This window comes from Streptopelia decaocto (genome assembly GCF_964273445.1).
Source record: "Streptopelia decaocto genome assembly, chromosome: Z".
NCBI lineage: Eukaryota > Metazoa > Chordata > Aves > Columbiformes > Columbidae > Streptopelia > Streptopelia decaocto.
Genome location: NC_138657.1, coordinates 66,826,171 through 66,852,157, shown reverse-complemented (window position 1 = coordinate 66,852,157; position 25,987 = coordinate 66,826,171). Strand labels below are relative to the sequence as shown.

Below are 25,987 nucleotides of genomic sequence, written 5' to 3'. Positions count from 1 at the left end.
ATTTCAGTTCACATAGCTTTAGTCCAAGTGAATGAGGCTATTGACCGGCAAGATGAAGTGGCATTGATGGCAGGTTTGAACCATCCTGCTCTGAGCCTACTGGAAGTTCTGCCACAAAATTCCTCATGGTACCTATTGCAATTGTGTGATTCTAAAGAACAGAAAATGCAGGTAATTGAATTGAACACATACTATACATAAGTTTTCATTTTTAGGTGACTTTAATCCAGAGAAAAATGGCCTTTACTCTGCCTTTAGCATCATTTATGAAACAGTTTTTTAAAGGTTTTAAAATAACTGATATACTCTCTGACACCAAAGTAGCTGCATTTGCTCTAAAGAGCATAATGCCCTTATAAGTAGTTACTATAATAACTAAGACATGCAAAGAAAATTTGAGATATAGTGTGCAGACCCTAACACTTTGCTTTGAAAAAGAGCTAATATTGAACAATTAGCAGCAAATGAAAGAGTCATTTGGGTCTTAAGGAAAAATAATGCATCATTTTAACCGGGGTGAAAATTGCAGGGAAAGATTGATGTTGTGCTTATTGTGACATTGTAAATCATGTGCAGGGGATAATACAATCAAATATTAGTGTCCCACCAGGGGGGCTTATCCCTTATCTCCTGTCAAACTTCAAAGCATTACTAAATCTTTTTTCTGATCTGTTAGATAGCAGGGGTTCCAAATATGCTCGACAAGAGTGAAATACAGAAAGAAGTTAGTGTTGCCAATGTGGAAGCTGAGGCTCACAAGCTTAGTGAGTAACTGTTTTAATACTAATATTTTACCATCATGATTTAATTATGTTAAGCTGATGAGCTGAATCTACCATTTGTTACATATAAATGAGATTTCTCAAACTGGAATTTCCTTTTTGTAACTGTTCTTCTCAATTTCACAATTGCCAAGTCACCAATCTGTGCTGCACTGGATATACTCTTATCTGAGGTAGCTAACACTTTTTTCTTTGAATAACTTAACCAGTGTGTTTACCATTGGTTCAAAACTGAAGGCAATGCATGGCTTGATGGCTTGAACAAATATTTATCAGTGCAGTATTAATCCTCACTTGGGGGCAATGACCATCCTTGTAGAATTAAAATAAAATGATCACATGCAAGAATATTTGGCAATCACATCACAGAGAAAAAATATTCTTACTTTCAAATACAAATATCTGAATCTAACCTGATCTTAGCCTGCTAAAGATGTCACAAGATACAAGTTACAGTTTGTAAAAATATAGTTAAGGGGGATCTAAATTTGCAGTGTATGTATTGCTGCTTTTGACCAGAAACTTCTTTGCTAGGAAGCTCAGCTTTGGTTAAACTGCTGTCATTTCATGCTACGTCTGGGCATGGCTTTGTGGCTGTTTTGTCTCTAGTATTATTTCCAATGCTTTGAATCCAGGCTGGTTGCTTTTGTAATGTGATTTAAAAGCTGTACTATGAGGTCAGCTTAAGCCAGAAGATAAGCTTAGCTTGCTACCTCCAATGTTAGCCTGTTTCAGATTGGTTAGGCATGGTGAGCAGTACTTTCTCTAAAACGGTTGCTCCCCTGGAAAGGAGATTAGGAGGAAAAATGTGGCATAAGAAAAGAAGTAAAAGAGTTATGGAGAGCAACTTATTTCTTATGTTTGGTTTGCAAAAGGAAAAAATGCTGGGTTTTGTTGTTGGTATGTAAACAATTTAAAGTGTATTTTGCAAGTTGCATGTTCAGCTCCTGAACTAGAAATCAGTAGGTTGGTTATTGACTACAGAGCTGGTCTAGTCCATTTGCAGACTGACTCTTCTCCTCTTTGCTCTCTAAAAAAGTATGCATGCTGTAGCTTTGAGAGCCTTTGCTTCTTCTAACCTCAGGAATAGCCAATAGAGAGCCTTCAAGAACAGCATGGCCCTGCATAAGCATGCCTCAGAGAAACTGAAATGAGAGGCAAGGGGCTTGTTTAGGTGGACCTGTTTAATTGGAAAGCTCTTCAAAGTCTTTGCGTTGTGCGATAAGATCTGAGTGTTGCTGCATACATGAACTGCGAATGGTATCTGCTGTACAGTCTTGTACAGACTTGAGCAGTCAGTGGTGACTAAAAATATTCCCTGGATAATAGCATACAGAAAAGTCATGCGATAAGGTGGAAGAGATGGGTATTATTTTGCTGATGGAAATGACATTTACATAATTGTGATTCTTCACTCTGCCACATGCAGAAACAACCTTCAAGGTTGTTCCCCTTTGCGCAAGACCAGAGATGTCCTCTGTACATGTTTCTGGGTGTGTCCTGGCCTGGGTTTCTACAGAGTTGCCTCCTTCAGGTGTGCAATTACAGTGGCTATGACTAAGCTGAGGAGTGTTGTAAGGTTTCTGCAACTGCTCAAGTTGGAAGTGTTTTTCAGCACTTTTCTGCTGGGGTTCAAAACTGCTGAAGTCAGTTGAGCAAAAAGACAAGCTGGTGAGTTGTTCAGGTGCTGAAAAGGGTTACACTTACACTCCTCTATGGTGGTCTGTTTAATTTGAAATTTGAACTGTACAAAATGGAATAATTTCTTGGTAGTGAGGCATGGTGAGCAGTACTTTTTTGCTTTTGAGGACTGATCTTCCACACTGCCAGACAAACAGGTGACAGCACACAAAGGAAGTCATAGAAGCCATAGCATGTGGGTTTCCATTAGTTCAGCCACTGAAAATCTCAACACCCCAAAATATTTGGCTGATTTCTACCAGTCTTTCTGAAATAGACGGTAAAAACGTCATTGGTTTTTGCAGGGCAGGCTTGTTCTACCTAGCTGAGTCAGGTCCTGCTGAAAGGAGGCGGTGAGGGAGGAAGCGTGGTGCTGAAGGAAAGGAGCATTAGGGGTGAAGCTAGACTGGGGCACTGGAGCTGACATTACTCAGCAGTACCTGCCACAAGCAACCTAGGAGGGACATTGGGTCTTTTTCTGTGCTTGGGTGGGGTCAGCTCCTTGTTTTGGGTTAAACGTACAACAAGCAGTCTTAAGTGTCTAAAAGTCCAGAAACTTTGAAGTCCTCCAGTCAATTACTTGCTGCATACTTTTTAACAGACACTGGTTTTTCAACATTGAGCAGTTGAGTCTTGGAAGAATCTAACACAAATGTTTTCTCTAATGACAGCAAATTATATTATTTGGAATAACCTAATTGTTATCTACATCGCATAAAGAGCAAATGGCATATGAAAATTAATAGAACTTTCTTTCCCTGCTGTTCTTTAGAACTTATAGCAGTTGACAATATCAATACTGCAATTCGTAACTGTGATCCTAGTAAAACACTGGTTGCACTGATGAAACCGGAGGCACAACTGCCTGTTGTTCACTCATTTGCTGCTGCTGTTTATCAGACTGAGCTGTTCAACCTCCAACAACAGAATGCTGTGGTAAGAGTGGAAAGCTTGTGACCTGCTCGGTGTTACATAGTCAAACACAAACATAGCATGTGTAAAACCAGACCTAACTCTCTTGCTATGGTGTTAAGTTTTGCATGACTGGTTTTGGTTGAATAGGCAATATGAAATCACAAAATTTCTCTTGACACACTTTGCTCTGGCTGAGCTCTTGTGTTGCAACCAATTGACTGACAAATGTAATTGTTGCATGCTCCTAATGAGGACTAACTTTTTTTTTAGTATATGTATTGTGTAGAAAAGTAATGCCATGCTATGAGGGTAAGATCAGAATAGATGGGACTGTGGGGCAAAAGAAGGAAAGGCTGAAGGGATATGTAGCAACCTAGGAAACTCTTCCATCAGTGTGTTAATCTGATAAGTGTATACCTGGGAAATTTGCCAAGTGTTTTAAATCAAGTCCATCTCCCTGATGGTTATCTGGACTGTGTAACTCAAATTCGTTACACTGCTTTTTTAGCTTCCTGATCGTGGTACATTATCATCTTACAGAACTACCTGGCACATGATGAACTGTCTGTTGCAGTAGAAATGTTGTCAGCTGTTGTGTTGCTAAACCAGGCCTTGGAAAATAAGGACATCCTAATGATAAAGAATCATCTCAGAAACCCATGCATTGGCTTCAATAATCTGGAAGAGGAAAACTTTCAACGGTAAAGGTTTTGTCTTGGCTGGATGAGACTTTGCAACTTCTGCAAAAGGATAAGTAGGCATTTTACTAGGTGGGCTATCCTGTGTAGTGGCTATGAAGTTGAAACAGTTGAAAGATAAACATCTGTGGTGTAAGTTTATAAGGGATAATGTGACTATTGCTGAACTAGTAGTACTGAACTAGTATAGTCAATCACACAGCCTGCAGTGTTTGAGAGAAGAGGATGTGTGAGATACAAGGAGAATATCCTCGGAAAGCAAACATTAAGATCTGACAAGAATTTGGAGACACTAACACATGCACCAACCATAGCTGGGAACAGTTAATCAGTAACCTCTCTGCAATACTGAAGGATCACCTTTGGAATGAGATAGTGTTTAATGACTTAAGGTCCAGGAGGTTCCCTAAACCATGGCTGACCCCTTTTCTGCTTGAGAATTGCAAAGGTCTGAAAAATGTAGCACAGTCCTACTTGCTAAAAAGCTGAGTACAATGCTGTAGCACACATGCATGTTCAACATTAATTACAGCCTTCATCCAGCTGCCAGATGCTAGCACTGTCATGTGCCTGACTTGTCACAGCCATGTGCTTCTCTCTCTGCACTCTTTCTCGTATCTGCAAAAAATATTAGGTAACACTACGATTTGTGTGAGACCTGAGCCCTCAGCATGTGGGGGAAAGAGTGGGGACATGGGCAGGTTGTTGCTTCTTGGCCATGGGTAGTGGAAACCTCCATGTGCTGCTGGAACGCATTACAAAGCAAAAAGGGACAGCAGCGGCTGAAGATCTTCACCAGGCTGCCAGCAGACATCAATCTGAGAGCAGCCCTTGCTAGGTGTCTCAAGGCGGGAAAGAGGGCAGTCAGCACAGGAATAAGAGGCTGGTGTTTTGGTTAGAAGGTGCAGAATGACATAAGGAGGAAAGAAATCAATCTGTCACTTGGTCTCTGCTAGTGTGAAACGGTGCTTGTGGGCAAGAGAAGCAACATTATAAATATTTATAAATGGGTCCCGAAGTGTTCCAAGTGCAGCAGTTTTGGCTGGTGTTACTGTGACCTGATCTCTAAATTAAACTGCTAGTCAATACAAATGAAACACTAGGAATTCACTGGAGCAGAGAATAAAATAAAACTTTCTCATGCCATTATGTAAATCTGTGCTGCCAGTTGTATGTTGAACATTGCAGGAAGCTTTGACTGCACAATACCAGAAGGAATACAGTATAGCTAGAGAAGATTCAGCAAGGGAGATGGTGTTAAATGGCTTTCTACCAGAAGAGAAGAACTAGTTCGGAGTGTGTTTCCTGCAAGAGAGAATTTAGGGGGAAAATGCCATAGGTCTGCTAAAGTGTGCATGTTGTGGGGAACGTGAGTTGCCAGCTTCACTTAACTTAGTTTCTATTTTCTTATGATAACTGGAATCAGAAAAGATTTGGCACTATCAGATATCAAGTTTAAAATTCACACAAGGAACTGCCATCTCACAAAACACTTAAATAGTAGGACTCATTCCTCAAGAATATATAAAGTATCAAACTAGAGTAGATAAATGGAGCACAGCATTGTTTGCCGCTAATAAAGTGACACTTAGCCTCCAGATCACAAAGCCCTTAAACTCAGGCTCCTGAATGCTGGAAGGGCAAATATGAGTAGGAAATTATGATTCTCTCCTGTATTTTTTTTTCCTGGTAACCACTCCTTACTCAGACATCTTCTGGAAATAGAAGACAGATATTTGATCTGATGTATTGTGGCAATCGTGTGCTTGATTGAGGACTATTACAATTATTTAGCTTATACATACCTGAGTTTATACTGCTGTGAATGTTTCCAGATCATCTTGATCTTTGATTCTTCTAAGAGTAGACATGCTATAGAGCCTGTGCATGGAGAACCCTGAGTTGTGGGGAGAGAATAATTGTTTTTCATGCCCTTCCTCTGTCTATGGCCCATCTTCCTTCACATGGTAGAAATGTGGGGGTAGTAGGAGGTGCTGCTACCTCATGCTAGGGCATAAATTCTGGTCTTTGACTTAGTGTAGCAAGAAGCTGATCATAGTTTCTCCCAAATTTATCTGTAGTGCCATACAGCAAAGCATTTATCCAGTGTGTATACTACCATCATCGCATGTTGCCAAGAAAAGTGGTCTGAATCAGTGTATAAGGCCATTTTTTCAGATGCTGAAATGCATGCATAGAACCAGCAAAGCAGATGGCATGTCTGTGTAATTTCTGGCAAGTGATGAGTTAGTTTGAGACACATTCATTGAAAATAAATAGTAGGCACTAAATGATAGATGATACATCTGACTAATTCTTTGACAGTTTATCTTGTATATGAAATACATTTATCTATTTTATATCTTCTTGTAGTTATGCTGATACACTATTGTCTATTAAGTCAGAGGCTTCATCTCAAGGCCAAGATTATTTAAGCTGGAATGATATCCAGAACTGCATTGACATGGTTAATATGCAAATTCAAGAAGAAAATGAAAGTAAGTAATTCTTCCTCTACATTGCCTGTAGAGATGATAGTCTGGTCCTTGGTACATATATTCCTGTGCTGAATGGCCTTGTACAGACACTTCAAGAGAGAAGAGGTTAAAGAATTTTGGATGCACTTGTTCTTTAAATGTTCTTTAAATATTCCTGGTCGTTTGGCTGGCTGAAAGATATTCTAGGGTCCCTGCCTTCTGCAATGTTGCAAATGCCACAGTTATGTACACTTGGCAGTATATTTCAGTATTTGCACTGGATGGTCTTGCTTTGGGCATTTCGCAGAAATTGTAAGCAAAGAATGTACTAGGGGATAGAAGTAGAAATTACAGGCAGTGTCCTGTGGAAAAGTGTGTTTTAATGTTAAATGATTTCCAAGCCCTTGTTTTTCACAAGGGAGTTTGTAAGGACTTGTGCAGTAATTATCTGTCTTGTACTTATTTTAGGTAACTTGATTTCCTGAGAGTAGCTTCTTATGTGTGCTTTTTCTAATATAAATGGATTTAGAGACCATTTTTGCAGCTAAATGTAACTGTATTGCCCTAAAACGGTGCTGTGAAACACAATAGCTGGTCATCTGGGCTTCAAAAATGCTAAAGATTGAAGTTTCTCCACTGAATATAGAAGTGGTGGGTTTCTGGTTTTGTTTTGTTTGGGGTTTTTTGGTTTGTGGTTTTGTTTGTTTTGGGTTTTTTTGTTCTTGTTGTGGTTTTTTGTTTGTTTTTAACCAAAATATGAAACTGGCAAGTTATGCCTAATTTGCTGGAGCAAGGAAAGGAAGAGGGTAGCTTTCAGACCTCTAGCCATTTGGGAAGCGATCTGGAGTATCGTTTGAGAGCCTTGGTAAGACGTAGGCTAGTTGTTTCCAGGGTGGCACTGGCACATGGTGTGTGTGCCTTCCCCACACTGCCATCAGTGTTGTGTGTGCTAATGTGTTTCATGCTGCTAAAAGAACAGTTATATTACAGAAATACTAAAACTGACTGGATTGTTTCATTTCTAAATCTAGTCAAGTGGTGGCTGTGGACCCTTGTGGCTTACTTTGCAATGTGTGCCTTCTGGCAGGGTGGGATGCTGAGCAGTTTGACTGACATAATTGCCTTTTTGTGGGGGGGAAGGGTGGCCTCTGTCTACATAAGCAAGCCTGCATGTCCACATGATCTCTTTGGTAGCATCCCAGAAAAGTTGCTTATTCCCAAAGCCTTATGAGGGCATGGATCCATGACCCCACCAGCTGGGCTGTCATGGGTGTGGGAGGTGATTTGTCACTGGCAGGGATGCCATGAAGCCCTTGTTTGGTGCCATTCTGATATGGCTTTAGGGAGAAAGTACCCTGAGCAGCACATTTCAGCATCGTTTGGGGGTCAGAGGAAGTTGATTTTAAAATGCTGAGACCAGTCTGAAGAAAATGAGTTAGAGGTTTTATGGAATACACTGGACCATGTTACTTGCCAGCTGAAGTCCTGAGCGCTACTGGTTTGAAAAAACAAGTGGTTTCTCATAATGCCACCTTTATCAGATTGGTTATTTAAGGTGAAATTTAAAGAAAGCTGTTAAGATACTATATAGCACTGTGGTGAGTAGGTCAGTATGTATGCATGTGTCCAAATGAGGCTTTCAAGTAATCTGGTCTGAAAAGTTGAAAATAAGTCTTTTGGCACTGTAAGCCAACCTGTAGGTGCCCATATTTAGATGTCATACCCAACCTTTCCTTAAGCTTCATGTAGATACTCATCCCCTGAAAGCAGGGAAGCCTTTTTTTGACAAGGATAAATTTGATTTTTATGGAAAGGGAGATACAGATAGGTCAATAACTGTGGCAGAAAGGAAAACTGTACAACTTAATAGATTCACATTAATATTTGAGCAAAAATAATTTTAAATCAGCTGCTGTTGCTGCCTCTGCTTCTTTTTACGTGATTTTTCTGTTCTTCGTGTTACTGCTTTGTTTGTATCTGATATTGGGTGTTACAACTTTCTCTGGTAACTACATGTTTAACTTTTCTGTTTCATAGGAATCATTGCAATTGGCCAAATTAATGAAGCAATTGACCAAGGAAATGCTGAGAAAACTCTAGAAACACTACTGTTGCCCACAGCCAAGCTGCAGGATGTGAGACCAGCAAATGCAAGGCATTATCAGGATGTTCTGCACCAAGCCAAAGTACAGAAATGCAAGGTTAGAGCTTTGATTGTTGCTGCTTTGTCAGAACTGAAATGCCAATTCTTTTCACTTACATGTGTGTCCCTGTTCTGCTCCTACAATGTTTGAATTAGCTGTGCAAATAGGGTAGTAAATAAGCCAACGACAACAAAGTGGCACTAAGTAATTTTTCACTACACCTTATTCTGGCACAAGGAATCACTTCTTGATGTATTAATACTAAGATGTATTCTGCTCGAGTGCCACCTTGCTGCTTGTTAATTCTACTGGGTTGCTGCAGCTATTAAAAAACGTGGGCAGCAGCAGTTCTCATGTAGTTATAAGTCTATGCAAGGATCTGGTTACTAAACTATGTTAGGCAGGTGGTTACTGAATGGGTGGGAATTGAGGGTTTTGTCAAAAATGAGTCATAGTCATGCTGAAGGGATCATGTTTTCCCTTAAACCTCCAGGAAGTACTTTTGAGGAGTCTGTTGCATAACACTGGTCTTTTATAATGGTGGAGTTTTGTACATATTTCGGTTCTGGCTTTATCACTCAACAACATGCTGGCCATCCTGTAAGTGCCTTCAGTTTAAACCCATCTCAGCAGGATATTGCTATCTGCTTGCCCAAAAGCACTGCCCTGGTTAGCATCACTGCTCAGGGAAGCATAAACAAAGATCAGCCTCACAGCTTGCAGGATGTGACTGAACACAAGCTTAGCTACAGCCACTAGCATAACACTGAAAATACCCACTGTCTAGAAAAGATGTATAAAATCTGCATGATTTACATAATGCATTCCTAAAGTCATATGGTCAGCTGGAGAAAATCCTTGAACTTCGGCTTGTAGAAACACCTGCCAGCTATCTTGCCACCTCACCTGTGGCACCTGCTGTGAAACTTTTTCTGTAGTCCTCTGCCAGAGATTTTGAAAGGCATTCGCACATCTCAATTTGTTACTTGGGTCAGTGCTGGTTTCTTTGAGCACTGGATCCTGAAAAGTCACCTCCCTTTTTGTCTGCGCGGGGAAGGGTTTAGTGCATGTCAATTACTTTACCTGTCTTGGAAAGTCCAGGGTTGGTATTCTTATGAAGAGGCTGTTTGAGGGTGGTGGCCCTGTGCAGTGCTGGCCCAGGACATTCCAGACACTTTGTGCATGTGTTGTGAGCAGAGACGTCCCCAAGGCAGAGATCTGCATGCGGCAGCCCTGCCTGGCGGCAGCCCTGCCTGGGCTGGCTCCTGCTGGGCTCCCCAGGTGTGAACCCAGTGCCTGCTCCTGTCCCTGTGTGAATGTGCTGGTAGGAAGCAAATGGGTGTCTCCAAGTTTCAGAACAGAAACTGTGCAATCTCATCAAAATCCTGTCATTCAAAAATTTGTGATGTTCTTAAATACCTCTGCTGGCCTTTCTCTCCTGAGCTGTTTTGGTTTTGCAGTCTTTTGACAAATACTTAAAACACCTCTGTGTTTTCTCCCTTCATGGTGACAAAAACCACACCAATTCTGTTTAGGAAGAAAACAACACATTGTACTGTATCTACTCCCAAAAGAAATACTCAGATGCATTAATTTGACTTACTACCTACACTGTTCTTTAGGCAAAAACGATTTCAACTTCCTTTTAAAAAAAGCAACCAAACAAAAATCCCCAACAGAATAGAGAAAGCGGTACAATAAGTCTGAAGTCTATTCCCTGCTTTTCTGAGTCCTGTTTACAAGGCAGATCTGCTTTTAATCGCATTTAGCATGTTTTAAGAGTGAGCTGTGGTAAGAGGAAGTATTTGATTTACAAGGATCAGATAGGCCTGCCTGTGAACTTCCTGTGTTCCTCAGTGTCTGGAAAAACATATGGGTCAAACCTGCTCACTTATTGTAACCAGCTTGCTGTCACGTCCTTGTAGCTGTGGTGGCTTTGAGGAAGTAGTCTGAACCCAGATCTCCTGTTACTGGTCTTAATCTCAGGTCACACCTGCTTGTTCCTTGCTTGAAATTGAAAATGCAAACCTGGAATTTATTTATTCCTGTAATATTAAACCACAGCTTCTAACAGTTCTCAAGGCCATTTAAACTAAGTGTATTCAGGCTGCAGTGAAGAGAAACTCTGTGTTTAGGAAGCGTATTATGGATAACTGAAAAGTTAAACAGATGTGCCAAATGTTGAAATGGTTCCTGTGTTATTTTATTTTTTTGAGTGATAGGAATACCGGTTTTATAGTTGTCATTTTTTTATGTTTAGAATAATTGTATAACATCTGGATTACTTTAAATTTATCTTTAAAATCTGTTCTTGTGTATGTTGAGGGAATGGAAAGATTAAAACTAATTAGAAACCAGAAGAAACTGGAGCGGGGGGAGGGAGATGGGTCTTACCAGGCTGCAGATTCTTTGAAGACATTTCCCAGTGCAAATGATTTTATTTAATTTTTTTTACAATGCTATTATCAAGCCGAAGTAAAACACATTTTTTCTTATTGCTGTTTCACATTCTGGAGTTAACAAATACAAACACAAGCCACTGAGCTTATTTTGTAGAACTTATACTCAGTATATATGTAGCTTTTGAGTTTCTGTAAATGTAAAAGCTAACCCTTTGCTTTATTAATGTGGACAATCAACCATAACTAGCTTCAGTATTTGTAACACTGAAGGTATTTCCTGTGAGGATGTGGAAACAGAGAATACTGCAAAATAGCTTCACTGTTTTGCTTACCAAGCAAGAATTACACATGCCTGGGTTCACACTGATAAGGGTTAGCTTCCAGCAATCCCCATGAGCTAGAAGAGTGCAGGCACTGAGGAAGTGGAAGAACAAGTCTCCAGAGCAAAGCTGGTTAAACAGCCTCATAGGAGAGGTTGAATTGTGTCTACAGCTGTATATTTACTGCTCCTTGAACCTACAGGGACTATGGCCCTTTATTTCCAACATCCAGGGCAGTATTTGCTTCCTTGTCTGTGTGGCAGGGAGCTTCCACAAAGCTCTACAGCTCACAGGCACAGTAAGTGCTTTTAGTTGTTCCCACTTCTGCTGCACCAAAAACTTCTTTTCACACCACTGTTCCGGCAGTGATTGTGGGCTGAGAGCTAACTTTAAGTATTTGGAAATCATGAATGGGCCTGAAAGTGATGTTCAGCTATTGACTTCTCTTCTGATGTTCAGAGGCTGTGGTCACTGATATTCTGGTTTCTTCTTCATGGACATGAAAGTGATCTTCCCAGAACAAAATGGAGCCCTGAGTCTAGGCACACCAGATGTTGCAATATGTATGATAAAATTGTAGGGCTAAAGAAATGTATTTCTGAGTACATTTCTTGTCTGGTGTTTGGAAGCAAGTACATTTTTACTGAGATAGTATTTTTTTTAACACTTTTAAATTTAAGTTTAACTGTTGTACCTGAGCTTTGCTGCCTAGGTTAATACTACACAAAGTCATAATTCCAGTAATATAAATATAGAACTAAACTCATTTTTCCCTGGAAATTTTAACCATTGTTAGATAAATATTGGATTGACTTCTGATTTTGGACATAAGAAAATAAAGGAAAGGATCAAGACAACTGTTTAAGCTGCTAAGACATAAAGCAATTAGATAAAAAGAATACAACCCATCTGTGTTGTTATAGTAATAGTTAATGTGATGGATAATAAGGATAATATTGCTTGGCACAAAGCAAATAGCAAAGATAGTAAGGATCAAAAGACTGACTTTAACATACCAGAACCATTCATGAGTCTTGAGTGCTCGTATAATTGAGACATAGCAGAAAATGATAATTGCGAGAGGTATTAAAAACCCGAAGGTGACTAAAGAAACATAGTAGTAGAACTGGAAGGAAGATATGGTTTCGCAGGCATTGTGCACATCGTGGCATGTGTAAATGCCCAGTTGTTTCACATAATAGCTTTGCTGCATTATGCAAAGCGGGAGCATATACAGGAAGACGATGATCCACACGGTAGCGCAGACTGCGATGGCATAGGCACGTTTCGGTAGGCTCTTGTAGGTGAAGGGGTGAACAATGGCCACATAGCGGCTAACACTGATACATGTGAGCAGCAAAATGGAGCAGTACATGTTACCGTAAAACACCACAGTGGTGGTTCGACACATCATTTCCCCAAAAATCCAGTTGTTCCCATTGATGTGGTACGCTATTTTGAAGGGCAGCATGATGCAGAAGAGCAGATCTGAAACCGCCAAGTTTGTGTAGAGGATGGCAGTGCATACAGACCGGATCCTGAAGAGTAACATCCACAAAATGATGGCATTAGATGGCACACCCAATAAAACAGCACTGAGGTAGACTGCAGGTATTAGCTTGGTGCTCAGAGAGCTGGCCAGGTATTCAAGTGTGGTGTTGTTCACTTCTGTTAAAGTGGAGTCATTTGACTTTTTTGAAGAGCATTTGTCTTCTCTGATATGGATGGATTTTGTCTCCCCTTCTATAGCATAAGGAGGGATGTAATCATAGTCTCTTGCTGAAATTCCACGAAAAGTCTTGATAAGAGAGACAGTTTTAATTGCAGAGCCATTCAGTGAAAACTCTGAAGCTTAAAAAAAAAGTTAAAATGTTAAAAAGGGCAAATTACTGAATTAGCAATGTAATTCACCTTCAGGTAAAGAGAAAGGTAAACATCCTTGTGAAAAGCGGTATATGTTTAAAAGATTTGGTGACATTTTCCTTTGCTTTGGGTGTTCATATCAAATGTGCTCAAGGACAGTTTTCACTTTACTTGTCATCTCGCATGTGACCTTGAAAACTTAGCACAAATTTAGTGTTAACCTGATCTTTCTGAATTTTGCATGCTTTCAGTAACTTTGGCAAAAATACCAGACATCTCTAATGTTTATCAGCTAGAGAATTTTGCCCCATAGTAACAATGTTTGTAATTCATCATTCAGCAGGCTTGATCAGAAAAGCAAACAGTGGTACTATCTTTGTCACTTCATGGATTAAATGCATGACTGCGAAAGATGCAAAAAGCACTGTCTTGCCTAGCACAGGTTAAAAACCTGTAAATTAGAAAATTGAAAAAACTCAATTTTTTGGTCTCGCATATCCAATTAATAAATAGTATTTTGTATTCTTCAGCTTCTGGCTAAAGAAAAATAGATCTTTTCAGCTTCTCATAAGTGAGGAAGGGCAGTTAATCTTGATAACTGAAATGACTGGGCTGATATTAGATCAGATTTATTGGTAAGTGAATAAAACTTTTCATGCAGGAGGAAAATTTTCAGTAAATAAACACTCTTAACATGTGGGCAAAGCCAGTCCTGCCACTTTTATTAATGCCTGACTCTTAGTCTTTAGTAGAGAATTTTGTACAGACATTGACATTTCCAGATGAAGCACAAATGTGTGGAGCACATGGGTTTAGAAAGTATTTTACAAAATAAATTTTGCAGAATAAACAGCAGTGTAATCAATTTTGTAATTTAAAAATTGTATTAGCTATGTGTAATACCAAAAGACTTAGTGTAAAGCTTAGAGCATGCATCTTGAAACTAGAATTCAGAAGTTTACTGAAATTTGGATTAAACCCGTGGGTTTTTCTTTTATCCTTCCATATGGGAATAAAACACAGAAAACGGGGGTTTTTTTGTCCTCACTGGCAGATTTATGGTAGAATGCTTTCAAATTATAATTAGTAGTCTGCATCCCTTTGAGTGATTTCTGGATGGTTAATCCAGAAAATGAATTTTAGTCACTCTTTAAGATATATGTGCATGCATGTGCGTGTATATATATATAGAGAGAGAGAGAGAGAGAGAGTATATATGAATCAACTCATTAAACTTATATTGGTTTGAAAACAGTTTTAATTCTAGTGAGGAAAAAAACTAGGCTTATTATTTGATCATTTCCTTTGGTTATTTTTGTCACAACAGTTATCTGAGCATTTCCTTCTATAAGACCACCCGAAGTTGTAATTTTGTTGAATGTTTTAAAGCAGAAAGAACAAGACTACAGGTTTATGATTATCAGATCATTACAGAAATACTACAGAGAAGATCTGCCTCCAGTAAGTGCAGAAAGATCCTTTAAACTAGCTATAGAAAGTGACTTGGGCAAGGGGGGGAGGTAAGGTGTCACTGAAATGGAAGAATAAAAGTCTGCCTTAAGTGAGGCTTCCTAGCATATAGTTGTCTGTAATGATGCATGTACAATCCATTTGGCAAAGCACAAACATAATAAAAAAGCCCATATTTTGATAAAGACTGAAATATAGAATAGGTACAGAAAGGAGGACTCACCTGTTGTGAAAAGACAGGAGCTAAGAGACAGCAGTCCACTGAAAAACAGTATCTTCATTGTAGTATGTGAAATTCAGCTGGGCAAACAATGATGCTGTTCTAGTTCATCTCAAGTGGCATTTCGTGTGGGGTTTTTTTTCCCCTGTGTAGGAGACTAGAGAATGATTGATCTGTTCTCCAGAAGCATCCTGTATGCATGAGGTTTATAGTAAGTAGCTAGTTTGTTCTTTGTCTACTACAGCAAGAGGGTGTGACGTATCCAAATATGCACACATGACTCAGTTTCAGCCTCTGCCCAACGCAGATAATATTGCTTTACAGCAGCAACTTAACTCCTAATTTACCATGAGCCTGAAGTTAATGTGGGGGGTTATACTGAAATGTGTACATACAGATATAAGGGGCAAAAGATGTTTTCTGAAAAAAATCAGAGAGCGCGTTCATTAAACCCTGAAAGGTCTCATCCACAGACTGAAATTCCATGTCGCTGAATTCTGCTTGAGGAAGTGTGGTGTTCCCAGTTTAGCAAATGTGAAGGTGAAAGCAAGCCATACGTACAAACATGTCTTAAGACAACTGTTCTCTGCTTTGCCTTTTACCTACCTACCTACCTACCCACTATTAACTATCTGTGCTTCTTCAGTCCGGCTGCCTGCTCTGCTCAGACAGTTCCCACCCCTTCACAGCCTGCAGGCTCTGAAACCTTTCCCCTATTTTCATCTGCTGTTTTGTTGATTCCCTTCTTTTTTCTCTGCTTGGATTTTTTTTTTTCCTTCCCTGAATGCCAAATAACAACAGCTTGCTTCCAGCAGACCAAATTAGCCCAAGCGTTGGTCTGGCTTCCAAGCTGGCAACAAGGCTCAGCATAAGCTGTACTTGGCTCCAGAGCAGTATTTGTGTCTGTTCTTGTATTTGGTGTGTAGAAGCTGGACACCAGATACAGAATTTTTTTGAGTCCTTTTCACAAAATTGCCAGCTGTAGTTTAGGAATTTAGTATGTAGTCTCTCAAGTGTTAACTCTAATTTTATGCTACACTTGTGGTATGTGTCCACTGTCATGCAATTGCATGATACTACTTCATTTTATTTATTCTGTTACCTTGTTTACATATATGATGCAAACTGAAGAGCCTATCTTTCCTTATTTTTTTTTAAAAAACATTTTGTCTTTAGTTTCTGTGGATAACACATTTATTGGATTTTTGCCCTGGAATTGTGTGCAAAACCAGGGATATTCATTGTGAAATTGGTTCTTTATCCACACTCTATAAGCTTGAGAGAGTTTCTGTGTTTTGGTGAAATATTTGTGTGCAGATACTCCTAGATCTTTATCGAATGAATGCATTCCTATTTCTTTCATCATTAGTCTATTATAGACCCGGCACTCCTGTTTCCTCTTTAGAATGAATTTTGTTCCCTCGCCTACTGGATTAGATTTTAAATGTCTCTTTAGCCCCTATTTTCTTAGCCAAAGTGCTGGTTCACCTGTGAACCAGGGCAGCAGGAGCACAGTTGGTTAGTGGGGATGATGAGGCCACTTTCCTACATACTCTATTTTAACTTGGGGATGAATGCCACGCACTGTTAGCCTTTAAGAAGAGTGGTATCTGCTCTGCTGTTTAATTCTTGAAACGTTAGTTGCCTGTGTTAAGTCATCATTACTAAACCTGAGTTGTCACTGTATGTCAGTTTTTGTTGTTATTTTCTAATGTAATGCATACTCAGGTACACAAGTGGATCCTTTCCAAATAAGGGATTCTGAAAGAAAGCCAGCTTCCTTGGGTCTTCTGCTTTGTGCACTTCACACAGATATCACAGTGCTGCCTGATAATGTGTGGTTTTATTTGACACCCAGATTACTTCGCTTATGTATCATGGAAATGAAAACATTTCTAGCTTTGCTCAAAATTCGTATTCATCTTTAGCAAGATCATGTCTTCTATGTATGAAAACTTTCAGAGCTTTGTATTTGAACAGGGTTTTATTCAAGTCACTAAATAGAATGTGTGTTTTATTGCTTTTTTAAGTGGTCAAATTATTTTTAGTGTCCAAGGGCTTTGTAAGGGGAGTTTGTATATAGAGCTCATCAGTATGCTCAGACAACTTTTGTTGTAATTCACTCTTTTAATGGCTTTTCTCTCTTCCTTTTCCAGGAATCCCAAGATGAGTCAGCACTTCTCTGGTTGGATGAAATACAAAATGGAATCAATGATGCCAATAACAATATAAACGAAGCAGCAATCTGTAAGAATTTACTTTATCTGCATTGTTCTTGTTCTTCTTAGTCTTCAAAAGCTGGAATTGATAATTTATTTTTTCCACTTCAGGAAAGTGTGGCAGCCCTTTAAAATACATCAAAAGGAATTAATGCATGTTCTTTATTCTACTGAAAACAGGATGGCTTAGATATCCAGGGGTGGTGCTGGTTTTATCTGAAGTGGTAATCTTTACAGTTTGGCTAATGATTTAGTGGATTTGGTTATATAAGTTATCAATATGACCAAGATCCCTAGAGTTAGTGTATCTTCACATAGCTGGTGAAACAGAAGAAAAAGAGAACAGGGAGGGATATACTATGCAAGAGCTTATTTTGCTTATATAAGACTAAAATCTTAATGTATGTTGCAAGGGCATATTCTTAGATGTTTACAAATTTGCTTATTCTTCTTTCATTATAATGCCTTTTATTAAGTGCTTACCAAAAAAAAAAGGAACGTATTAACTTTAAAAATAGCATACAAAGAACATTCAGGCTTTTTGGAGAAGTGCATGCTCTTCCAATCTGTAAAGAGGAGGAAATCTGCAGGAAAAATGCTGAGGCTTGCCCTGTCAGAGCATTATGTACTGGGTGTACTCAACATCCTCTTACTATATTTAATCCTCTAGATTAAATATAGTAATATTAGAGAAATATCCATAATGTAATAAACTTTGAGTGGCAAGTGATGTAGAGAAGGTGTAGCTGGGTGTGTGTGTCATGCTGGAAAGCATGGTGGCACCCCTACATGTGTCTGTCTGGGGCCAGCACACACCAGCCAAGGCTGTTAGCTTGGTGTTTGGTATTCAGTCACCTTCTGCTTGAGTTGGCTTTGGGTGAGTCAGTGTTGCCTTATTTTGCAACCCTGAGAGCTTGTGAATACAATTGCTGAACTCTGTGCATTCCTGCAGTGCTGCATTCAGCCTTCTTTAGTGCAGTGTGGCAGCCTCTTTACTTATAGCCAGGCTGTGTCTGTTGTTTGTGCTTTGTAAGTTGTAGGCGGAAGAAAACAAACACAGCTAGCTGTTACAAAGTGTTCCATCCCTGCTACAGAAACATTGAGTGTAGCGTTACTATTACTTTAGAATTTATTTAATCAATTAGTACAGTCTTAATGTAACCAGCCAGATCTACTGAAGAAGCTTGAAGTATTTTTGTAGGTCATGCATCTGTTGTGAAAAGTACCCAGCTTGTGTTTTCTGAGGGAATCAGACACACATTTGTTGTCCCAACCAAGCTCTTGTACTCAGGAATGCTGATACCTTCTTTTGTGGACAAAAATGGCTTCCCACAATGCCATCCAGAGGCACAAGGAAACACCTGAGTGCAGAGAAGGGAAGGAAATGCATAGCTTATAAACAGATGTAAGCTAAAGCTGAAGAACAACTTGAAAACATCCTCATTTGTGTCCACTGGTGTAAAAGCATTAAGAATGTATCTCATAAATGGCCTTCAGGAATTAGCACAGCATTATCCATATATCAGCACCATATGATGTTACTAAAGATACGCCACTGCTCCATCTTCTAGTTAGTTGTTGTAGTAAAATCTTTTCATTTAGTGTGTGGCACTATAGTTGTAGTAAATGTACAGCTTTTCTTAATCAAGTGTGATCAGTAGAACTGTTTTAACAAGTCACTTGTAGCAATAACTACTAATCTCTTGTACTCTGCCCTCTGGGTTGAAAGGAAGCAGTGTCAGCACAGCACATTCCTCAGAAGTGCTCTAAGCTTTTGCAGCTAAAAACTGAGATTTAAAATTTCCCCACAGCACAGAACTTGATACTTCCTGTAACAAACAAATCCTGTCTCAGGAAGTTAACATGTTGTGTTCATGTAGTCTAAACTTAGTTCAGCTTGATCGCAACTTAAAAATAAACTTTTATTTTGATCTATCTCAGAGATGCTGTTTTTGAAAGACAAACTACTCCCCACCTCCCACTCAAACTTTTGCAATGCAGTCAAAGATTTATTTGCTACAGTCAGAACAAAGTGTATTTTTGAGGCTGCTGCTGTAATGCCAATAAAAAAAGCAGTAAAATAAGGTACTGACAGCTCTTCTGAAACAGTCTTGATTCTTTCCAAAGTAATTTTTATTCCTTATATAAAGATTGAATACTAGAGTATTAAAATGTTTAAAGGTTTTTTTCCCTGTCAGTAAGGACTTCCTATCTTGTATCTTTATTTAGGAAGACATGTTCAGTAAATGCTGGGTGCTTCCTAATTTTTTGTTTGTTCAGTTTGCATCATCTTACTTCACCTTTTGAATCAGATTGGCTATATATGAGCTGTATAGCCTTCAGGAATAGATACTATAACCACCCTTCGGTCTTGTACAGGAAGAGTGTGTCTGTCAAAGCAGGATCTGTCATGAGAGAGTCCACATTACAGGAAAATGCTGATCTTTGGCCCTGTCTGAGGGTTGAGGCTTATCACACCAGACAGCTGCATCTTTGTGTATCTTAGCTGTTTCAAGGGAGGATGGGTGCAGAAAATAGCTCTTCACGGTGTTGATCTGGTATTGACATCACAACTGCTGCAGGAGCAGACTGGAGCCCACAGGTCTCCTACAGCTGGTGATGACTGAGCTCTCTTTAGCTTATAATTTTACAGAGGTCACATGGCCTTTCTTTAGAGCAACAGCCACAATATTAATTGTTAGCCCTCCAATGTAAAGGAATAACCTCTACTGAATTGGTATTTTTCTTTGCTAAATATTTTTCTTACTTTTCCCTTCTAAAACACAAGAATAATTAGTTAAAGGATAAGAAAAAGGCAGCAGGGGACCTACTGTTAGCTAGGTTGTGTGCCCTTTTATCTTCATAACAATAGTTTCTGGCACCTGTAATTATAGGATGAAAAGGAAGAAGAAAAGCATTCAAATATGGGTGACCAGACTTGACCAGATGCACAGGGCTGCATTTAAGTAGGGCTGACCCCCCAGAGCCCCCTGGACAGCAGCAGCAAGCTGATAATGTGTAGCTTTCCCAGTTTTTCCAGCTTCTCGGCTACTGAGGCCAGATGCCTGGGCACTGCAATACCACAGCTGTGGTACAAAGTCTTTGCCAGTTTTCTGGGGAGCACATGTGTGCTTGGCATGGGTCTCTCCCAAAGCACAGAAAAATAGCAGGATGCTATCTGGTAGAAATCCAGATGGTGGTGGTGTGGTGTTGTGCATTTACTGTTTCTCAGCTGGATGCCAATGCATATGGAGATTATTCTGTTGTCTAGCCAAATGTATCCATTCCACTTTAGTCAAACTAGCCACAAAAAAATTTCTTCTGCTGAAATGCTCACCTGCCAGCTCTCATGTGCCTCCTATATGTAGGTTTCTGACACTAATCACATTTTAGGTGAGCTCTGGCTGGAAAAAATGTATAGGCAGAGCACTGAGCATGGGGAGAGACCTTTTTTGTATTCATCTGTATATACACAAGATAAGAAAGTGATTGGTGTTGCAGTGTGAAGGGCAGCTGAGGGATGCAAAAGCAGCCAGATTCACTTAAGCCAGTATATAATGTATGTTCTAGCCATACATGTCTATTCACTTGCTCCTCTGTGCATGGATCTTGAATTTAGATGTCAAGGAACACCATTAAAACCAGAGCAGCAGTTTTTAAAGCAGCATGAAACTCTGGTGTGTTTGAAGTGATGTGTGCTGCTACATCTTGTCAGATATGGTGGTATCAGCTCCTCAAGTGATGGTGGGACCTCAACAAATCAAATGACAGTTAGGAAGTCCTCAATAAGAGTGTGGGAAACTTCATAAATCCTCGAAGTTTGAACATGTTTCACAGTATCACTTATGTGACATGAAAGCAAAAGCTGTGTCTCTGGCAAACTCAAGGGCATGAACTTGCTATATCAGCTTTAGACAAGCTCTCAGGCAGTGAGGACAAGACAGAGTTGCTCGAGAATCCTGACTAGGATGCTGTTAGTGTTTCAACATCGTGCAAGGCAATTGGGTTTATTCCCACTTCACATAGTAGAAGTGAATGTTAAGGTTTACAGCTTCATTCTGTAAAGGCTAGTAACATCATGCATCTGTAGAAAGCTCAGGTGATCTGCTTGGTAGCCTGTCTGTTAGATCAGGCTGAGTGTGGGGTACCTGCCATCCTCAGCCCCTGACCTGGTGTTATCTGATGTGATGCTTAACGGAGGAGTAGCTATGCCCTTAGACCACTCTGTCATGCTGTGGATGCATCCCAGCCTGGGTGGAGTGCAAGCGTTCTGTCTAACAAACTTGCTGTTCTCAGAAATACTTGTCCTTACAAGCAAGAAGGAAGCTACAAGTGGGTGAAGCACTGAATTGCTGTGTATGTCATGCTGTCTGTGTGTGCCAGCCTTGGAAGTCCATTATCAAGTTGCTGGAGGCTAGAGTTGTGGGTATGTAGAGTACAAACCACTTAATTTTCTATGTCATTATTTTACCCTAGTGGCTGTTGGAACATCAATGATTAACAAGAGCTTGGAGAAGGGCGATTCGGAGCCAATCCTGATGATACTGCAGTCCAAGTTTGGGTTACGAGTTGTTCCAGAGTGTGCAGAAGCCTACTTCAGGAACCTCTCAGGAGCCAAGCAGCTGAAAACTAGAGAAGGTAAAAACCTTCCTGAAGAGGACAGTTGCACATCTCCATAAGGCAACTGGAAGACTAGCACAGAAGAAGCTTACATAAATATCACTGTAAACTGAAGACCGCAGTTGCTGGTTTTTGAAATCTTTTGAGAAATATGTTACACTTCCTCAAGTGCTTTTTACATGATGTTGAACTGCTGCACACATCCAGACCACAGTGCATGCTGAGAAATGTCTAGCTATTTCCAGATTCTAGCTAAGACTCCTAGAATCTCAAACCTAGCCTCTGAGTGAATTTAGGGCAGTTTCTCTGTGACTGTCAATGGACTACTCCACCCTCTAAGAAATCCATATTATTCCCTGATTTTCTCTGTTAGCAGAGAAGGCACTTTGACCTTACAGGTTACTGTTAAATGTCAGGCCAGGCTTTGCCAGTTTCCGTGGCTTGGTTATGATCACTGCACTGCCAGAGCAGCAGGTATCAGTTAAAGCTGGGGCTAGAATCTGCCCATAGTAAGACAATGTGATGTTTTGTCATGTAAGAGCTGTGAGGTGGTCATAGCTAATGCAGCCAAAATTAGCCAACAACTGAAAAAAAAAAAAAAATATATATATATATACTGTCTGTATAGTACACTTTCTTAAAGTAGATGGTTATGTTCCATCCTGCAATGTGTTTTGAGAGGGCATTTTGCACAACTGACGTTATCAGCTTTACCTTGAGACCTTTTGTCTGTGAGGAAATGAGGCTTTTCCTGCCTGTCAGGATACAGCTTTGTATACAAAAGCACTGAAGATGGCAATGACGTGGACATAGGAAATGTCCAGTGTGAGCTAAGTGTCAGTAAAGCCTAGCATTTGGTCAGAGGACAATATTTTTTTTTATAAACACAGTCTCAGTTCCACTTGTGTGAGTGATGATGGAAAACATAGCATACACTGTTTCAGGACCAAGCACCAACTTGGCATGTTGGGTTTTGGAGAAGCTGGCAGTGGTTCTGTACTAGTTGCTGTTCTGTTCTAGAAGAATGATCCTGATCCATGTAACTGCAAATTTTGAAAACATCCTTACTGCAAATTGGCCTAAAACATATAGGGACTTTGAATGTAAAATGGGCTTGTTGCAAATGTAGAGATGGGAAATACATAGGGAACGCAGTTATTTGTCAGTGTAACAGAACATAAATGTGTGCTAATGGTATGTATTATCTTTAGATCCTAATGAAAGTCCATGGATTAAACTTGTAATGAAAAACATGTATGATTACTATTACAATGTGGAAACAGAGGAAGGAACCTGCGTTGCCCCTGAAGGAGTTGTACCAAAGACTTCATGGTTAACTGGTGAAGAAATCCAGGTAGGTAGCTGAAGCATTTGTTTTTACTGGAAATGCAGCATAAGTGTTTGAGAGAAAGATAGCCAGACATACCAATATCAATGCAAGAGGCTGTGCTGGGTGAGACTGAAGATCATTTTAGTTCAGTATCTGCTTCGGACAATAGCAGCACCTTAAGTCTAAGCAGATAATGGTAGCACACCTCTTGTCTGATATCCAACAATGATTCAGAGACTTCCTAACTGTGGTTTACAGCATTGCTTTTAATGGCCAGCAGCAGACATCAACGGTAGGCAAGTCTGATTGTTTTCATATCCTTTTATTTTTTGGACTTCACGTTGACCTATGAGAAGGAATTTCATTATGTATTTGGTGGCAGGTGGAAGCACTGTTTTGTTTAAATTTAATCGTCTGACAGCATTCTCATATCTCCAGATTCAACAGGATGAGTGTGATAGTTAATCCTTCTTATTGTAGAAGTTCTGTGCTGGCATGAAATGTAACTTAGAATAAGGTAAAAAATAAACTGTGCAGAAGCTTGTGTGATCTGTTCTGATGCAGCCCATCTAGCCTATGGGTTTATTGTTCTGCACAAAGAGCTCTTATGTCCTTCTGCACTTCTGACTTCAGAATTACTTCAGTGTGCTTCTTCATAGTGAGCTCCCTGACTCAGTGAGTATTTCTAGATGTCTGACTTCTACAAAAAACTTGTAAGTATTAGGAAAGCAGAACTCTTCTAGGGTATATATAAAAAGTCTCAGAATAGCATGTCCACCTAGTTAACTGAGGCTTGAAAGGAGTTTATTTTCCTTCATAAAACATTCACTGTTAGCAAACTAGCTCTTCCTTCATACTGACTAAAATCTATGGGTAAATCAGAGGGGCTTGGACAGGATGAGCGTAAGCTGTACAGATGGATAAAATAGAGGCCAAATTCCAGGAAGGTTTTGGCTTTGGTTTTTTGGTTTTAAGTGACCTTTTTCCATGATCTCTTAACAGAGTGTTGTTGGGCAAGTTACAGCAGATTACAATCGAGAGCAGCTGTGGCTTGCTAATGAAAATCTGATTGTTCAGCTGCAAGCCCGAGCAAGGGGATTCTTAGTCAGAAAGAAATACCAAGAGAGAAAAGCATACCTTCGAAACCAGGAACCATCTACCATCAAAATACAGGTATTGTTCTAGAACAAGAGGCTTGGGCAACTTTCTCTATGTGGCAGGTGATGTGGCTCACTATTGCCACTGATTAAATTCTTGAATAGGTCTGTCTTCCTGTCTTCATTAGCAGCCATTAAAACTTCCACATCTACAAATACATTAGTGTCCTCATTGGAGTAACTGTTCTTTTAAACAGTAAATCTCCACTTGTAAGGGATCATATCTACCTGCAGTCTAAGTTATTTCAGTGGGAGAAACTCAAAAGCACATACCCCTGGCTTTATTCTGAGGTGTTTAGTTTCTGCATGATACACCTAATTATACACAGTACAGATTAGGAGACGCTTGTTGAGTATTGAAGCAAAAATTCCTTGGCAAAGCATGACTTAAATACATTCCTTTCTAGCCTATTCCTATTTGGAAGTGGTTTGCCTCTGTTCCATGAAGTCATAACTGGGTAGGGCCTGGCAGCTGCCCTGATATTCTCAGGCTCTGGCAGTATTTCTTTGATTTCTTCAGTTTGCTGAACTGCAAAAGGAGTGTAAAAGAAAGTTTCTGCTGAGGGTGTGAACACTGACAAATGCATGCACACTGTTTTTAAAATTGTGAAATAGCCACCTCCTGTTAGAATCAATTTATTCCCGTCTTGAAAAAATACAAAACCCCTGCCCCCCAAAATATAGCAAAATGTACAAATATTTTTTTAGTCTATAGTAATTTAATAATTCATGATGATCAACATCTTTACCACTAGAAACTATTGCTTGCATAGGCTTTTCATTTTCTGTCATGGTGACTGAGCCTAGTAAAGGACTGTATTGTTCTTTGAGGAATTCATGTTCAAAAATATGCAAAAATGAGGTAAACAAAGTTCTCTGTTTTCTATGGGCATTAAAATCAAAATGGCTTGTGGAAAGATAACAAGTAAACAACAACACTGGTGTCATTGACTGGATAGAGGTGAAAGGCAAACTGTGGTAAAGGTGGTGAGAGTAGCTGTTATCCCTGAGTTTTTTACCAAGAGTTTGCTTCTGAGCTAGCAAAGGGAGAGCCAAGTGAGGGAACTGGGAGGCTTTTATCTGTGCTACAAGATGATCCTAAGTGACTCTGGAAGACCAGGGACTGGAAAGGAGACCAGGCTAATAACAATAGGGACCCAGCTAGGTAAGAGGACAGCTTTTGGATGGTGTAGGCAAGAGCTGGCTGACTCTTGATTTGTATGGGATGAAGCCAGTGACTAGGATGCTAAAGGATACAGTTGTACCATTGATAAGAGTAAGGATGGCTTCAGGGGAGGGAAGCAAATGGCATTGGATCAAGTGTGCAGAGATTAGCCAAAATTGCCATGAAGTATATCAGGGTGCCATAAAGACATAGAGGCAAGCTTACTTATACCTTAGTTATATTTTTACCTCAAAGTCAATTTTTCTCTACAAGATAAAATTGCTACTGATTTTGGTGTATATATGTAGACTTTATTACTAATAAGAAAATAATATTTTATTAATGTTCTCCCACCTGTCATAAAATAGGCTTTCTGGAAAGGATTCAAACAAAGGAAAAGCTATGTTGACAGATTGAAGGTGTTTCAAGGCAACGTTGATGCTATTATTAAGGTAAGATCCCACTGTGCTTTTGGGCCTGAGTACACTGTATCTCTTGGCTTGGTCCTCTATCAGCTGGGAATCC

General features: G+C 39.7%; 2 protein-coding genes across 5 annotated transcripts in view; one reads left to right on the top strand and one right to left on the bottom strand.

Moving 5' to 3' along the window:
- Nucleotides 1–25,987, top strand: part of IQGAP2 (IQ motif containing GTPase activating protein 2) — a 126,693-nt gene that overhangs the window by 79,400 nt on the left and 21,306 nt on the right. Inside the window, exons 10-20 of one of the 4 annotated variants that reach the window (XM_082074931.1) lie at nucleotides 8–171; nucleotides 677–764; nucleotides 3,235–3,398; nucleotides 3,918–4,078; nucleotides 6,449–6,573; nucleotides 8,590–8,753; nucleotides 17,128–17,218; nucleotides 21,667–21,828; nucleotides 23,022–23,164; nucleotides 24,143–24,313; nucleotides 25,831–25,914. In XM_082074931.1, coding sequence (XP_081931057.1) covers nucleotides 8–171; nucleotides 677–764; nucleotides 3,235–3,398; nucleotides 3,918–4,078; nucleotides 6,449–6,573; nucleotides 8,590–8,753; nucleotides 17,128–17,218; nucleotides 21,667–21,828; nucleotides 23,022–23,164; nucleotides 24,143–24,313; nucleotides 25,831–25,914 — 1,517 coding nt within the window. The remainder of the gene's footprint in view (nucleotides 1–7; nucleotides 172–676; nucleotides 765–3,234; nucleotides 3,399–3,917; nucleotides 4,079–6,448; nucleotides 6,574–8,589; nucleotides 8,754–17,127; nucleotides 17,219–21,666; nucleotides 21,829–23,021; nucleotides 23,165–24,142; nucleotides 24,314–25,830; nucleotides 25,915–25,987) is intronic. The other 3 variants (XM_082074932.1, XM_082074933.1, XM_082074934.1) reach the window with 3 other exon arrangements.
- F2RL2 (coagulation factor II thrombin receptor like 2) lies at nucleotides 12,026–15,202 on the bottom strand. The gene is made up of 2 exons (XM_082074935.1): nucleotides 14,975–15,202; nucleotides 12,026–13,269 (listed from the first exon to the last, which is right to left on the bottom strand). The coding sequence occupies exons 1-2, from the start codon at nucleotides 15,030–15,032 to the stop codon at nucleotides 12,182–12,184; spliced, it is 1,146 nt and encodes a 381-aa protein (XP_081931061.1). The 5' UTR covers nucleotides 15,033–15,202; the 3' UTR covers nucleotides 12,026–12,181.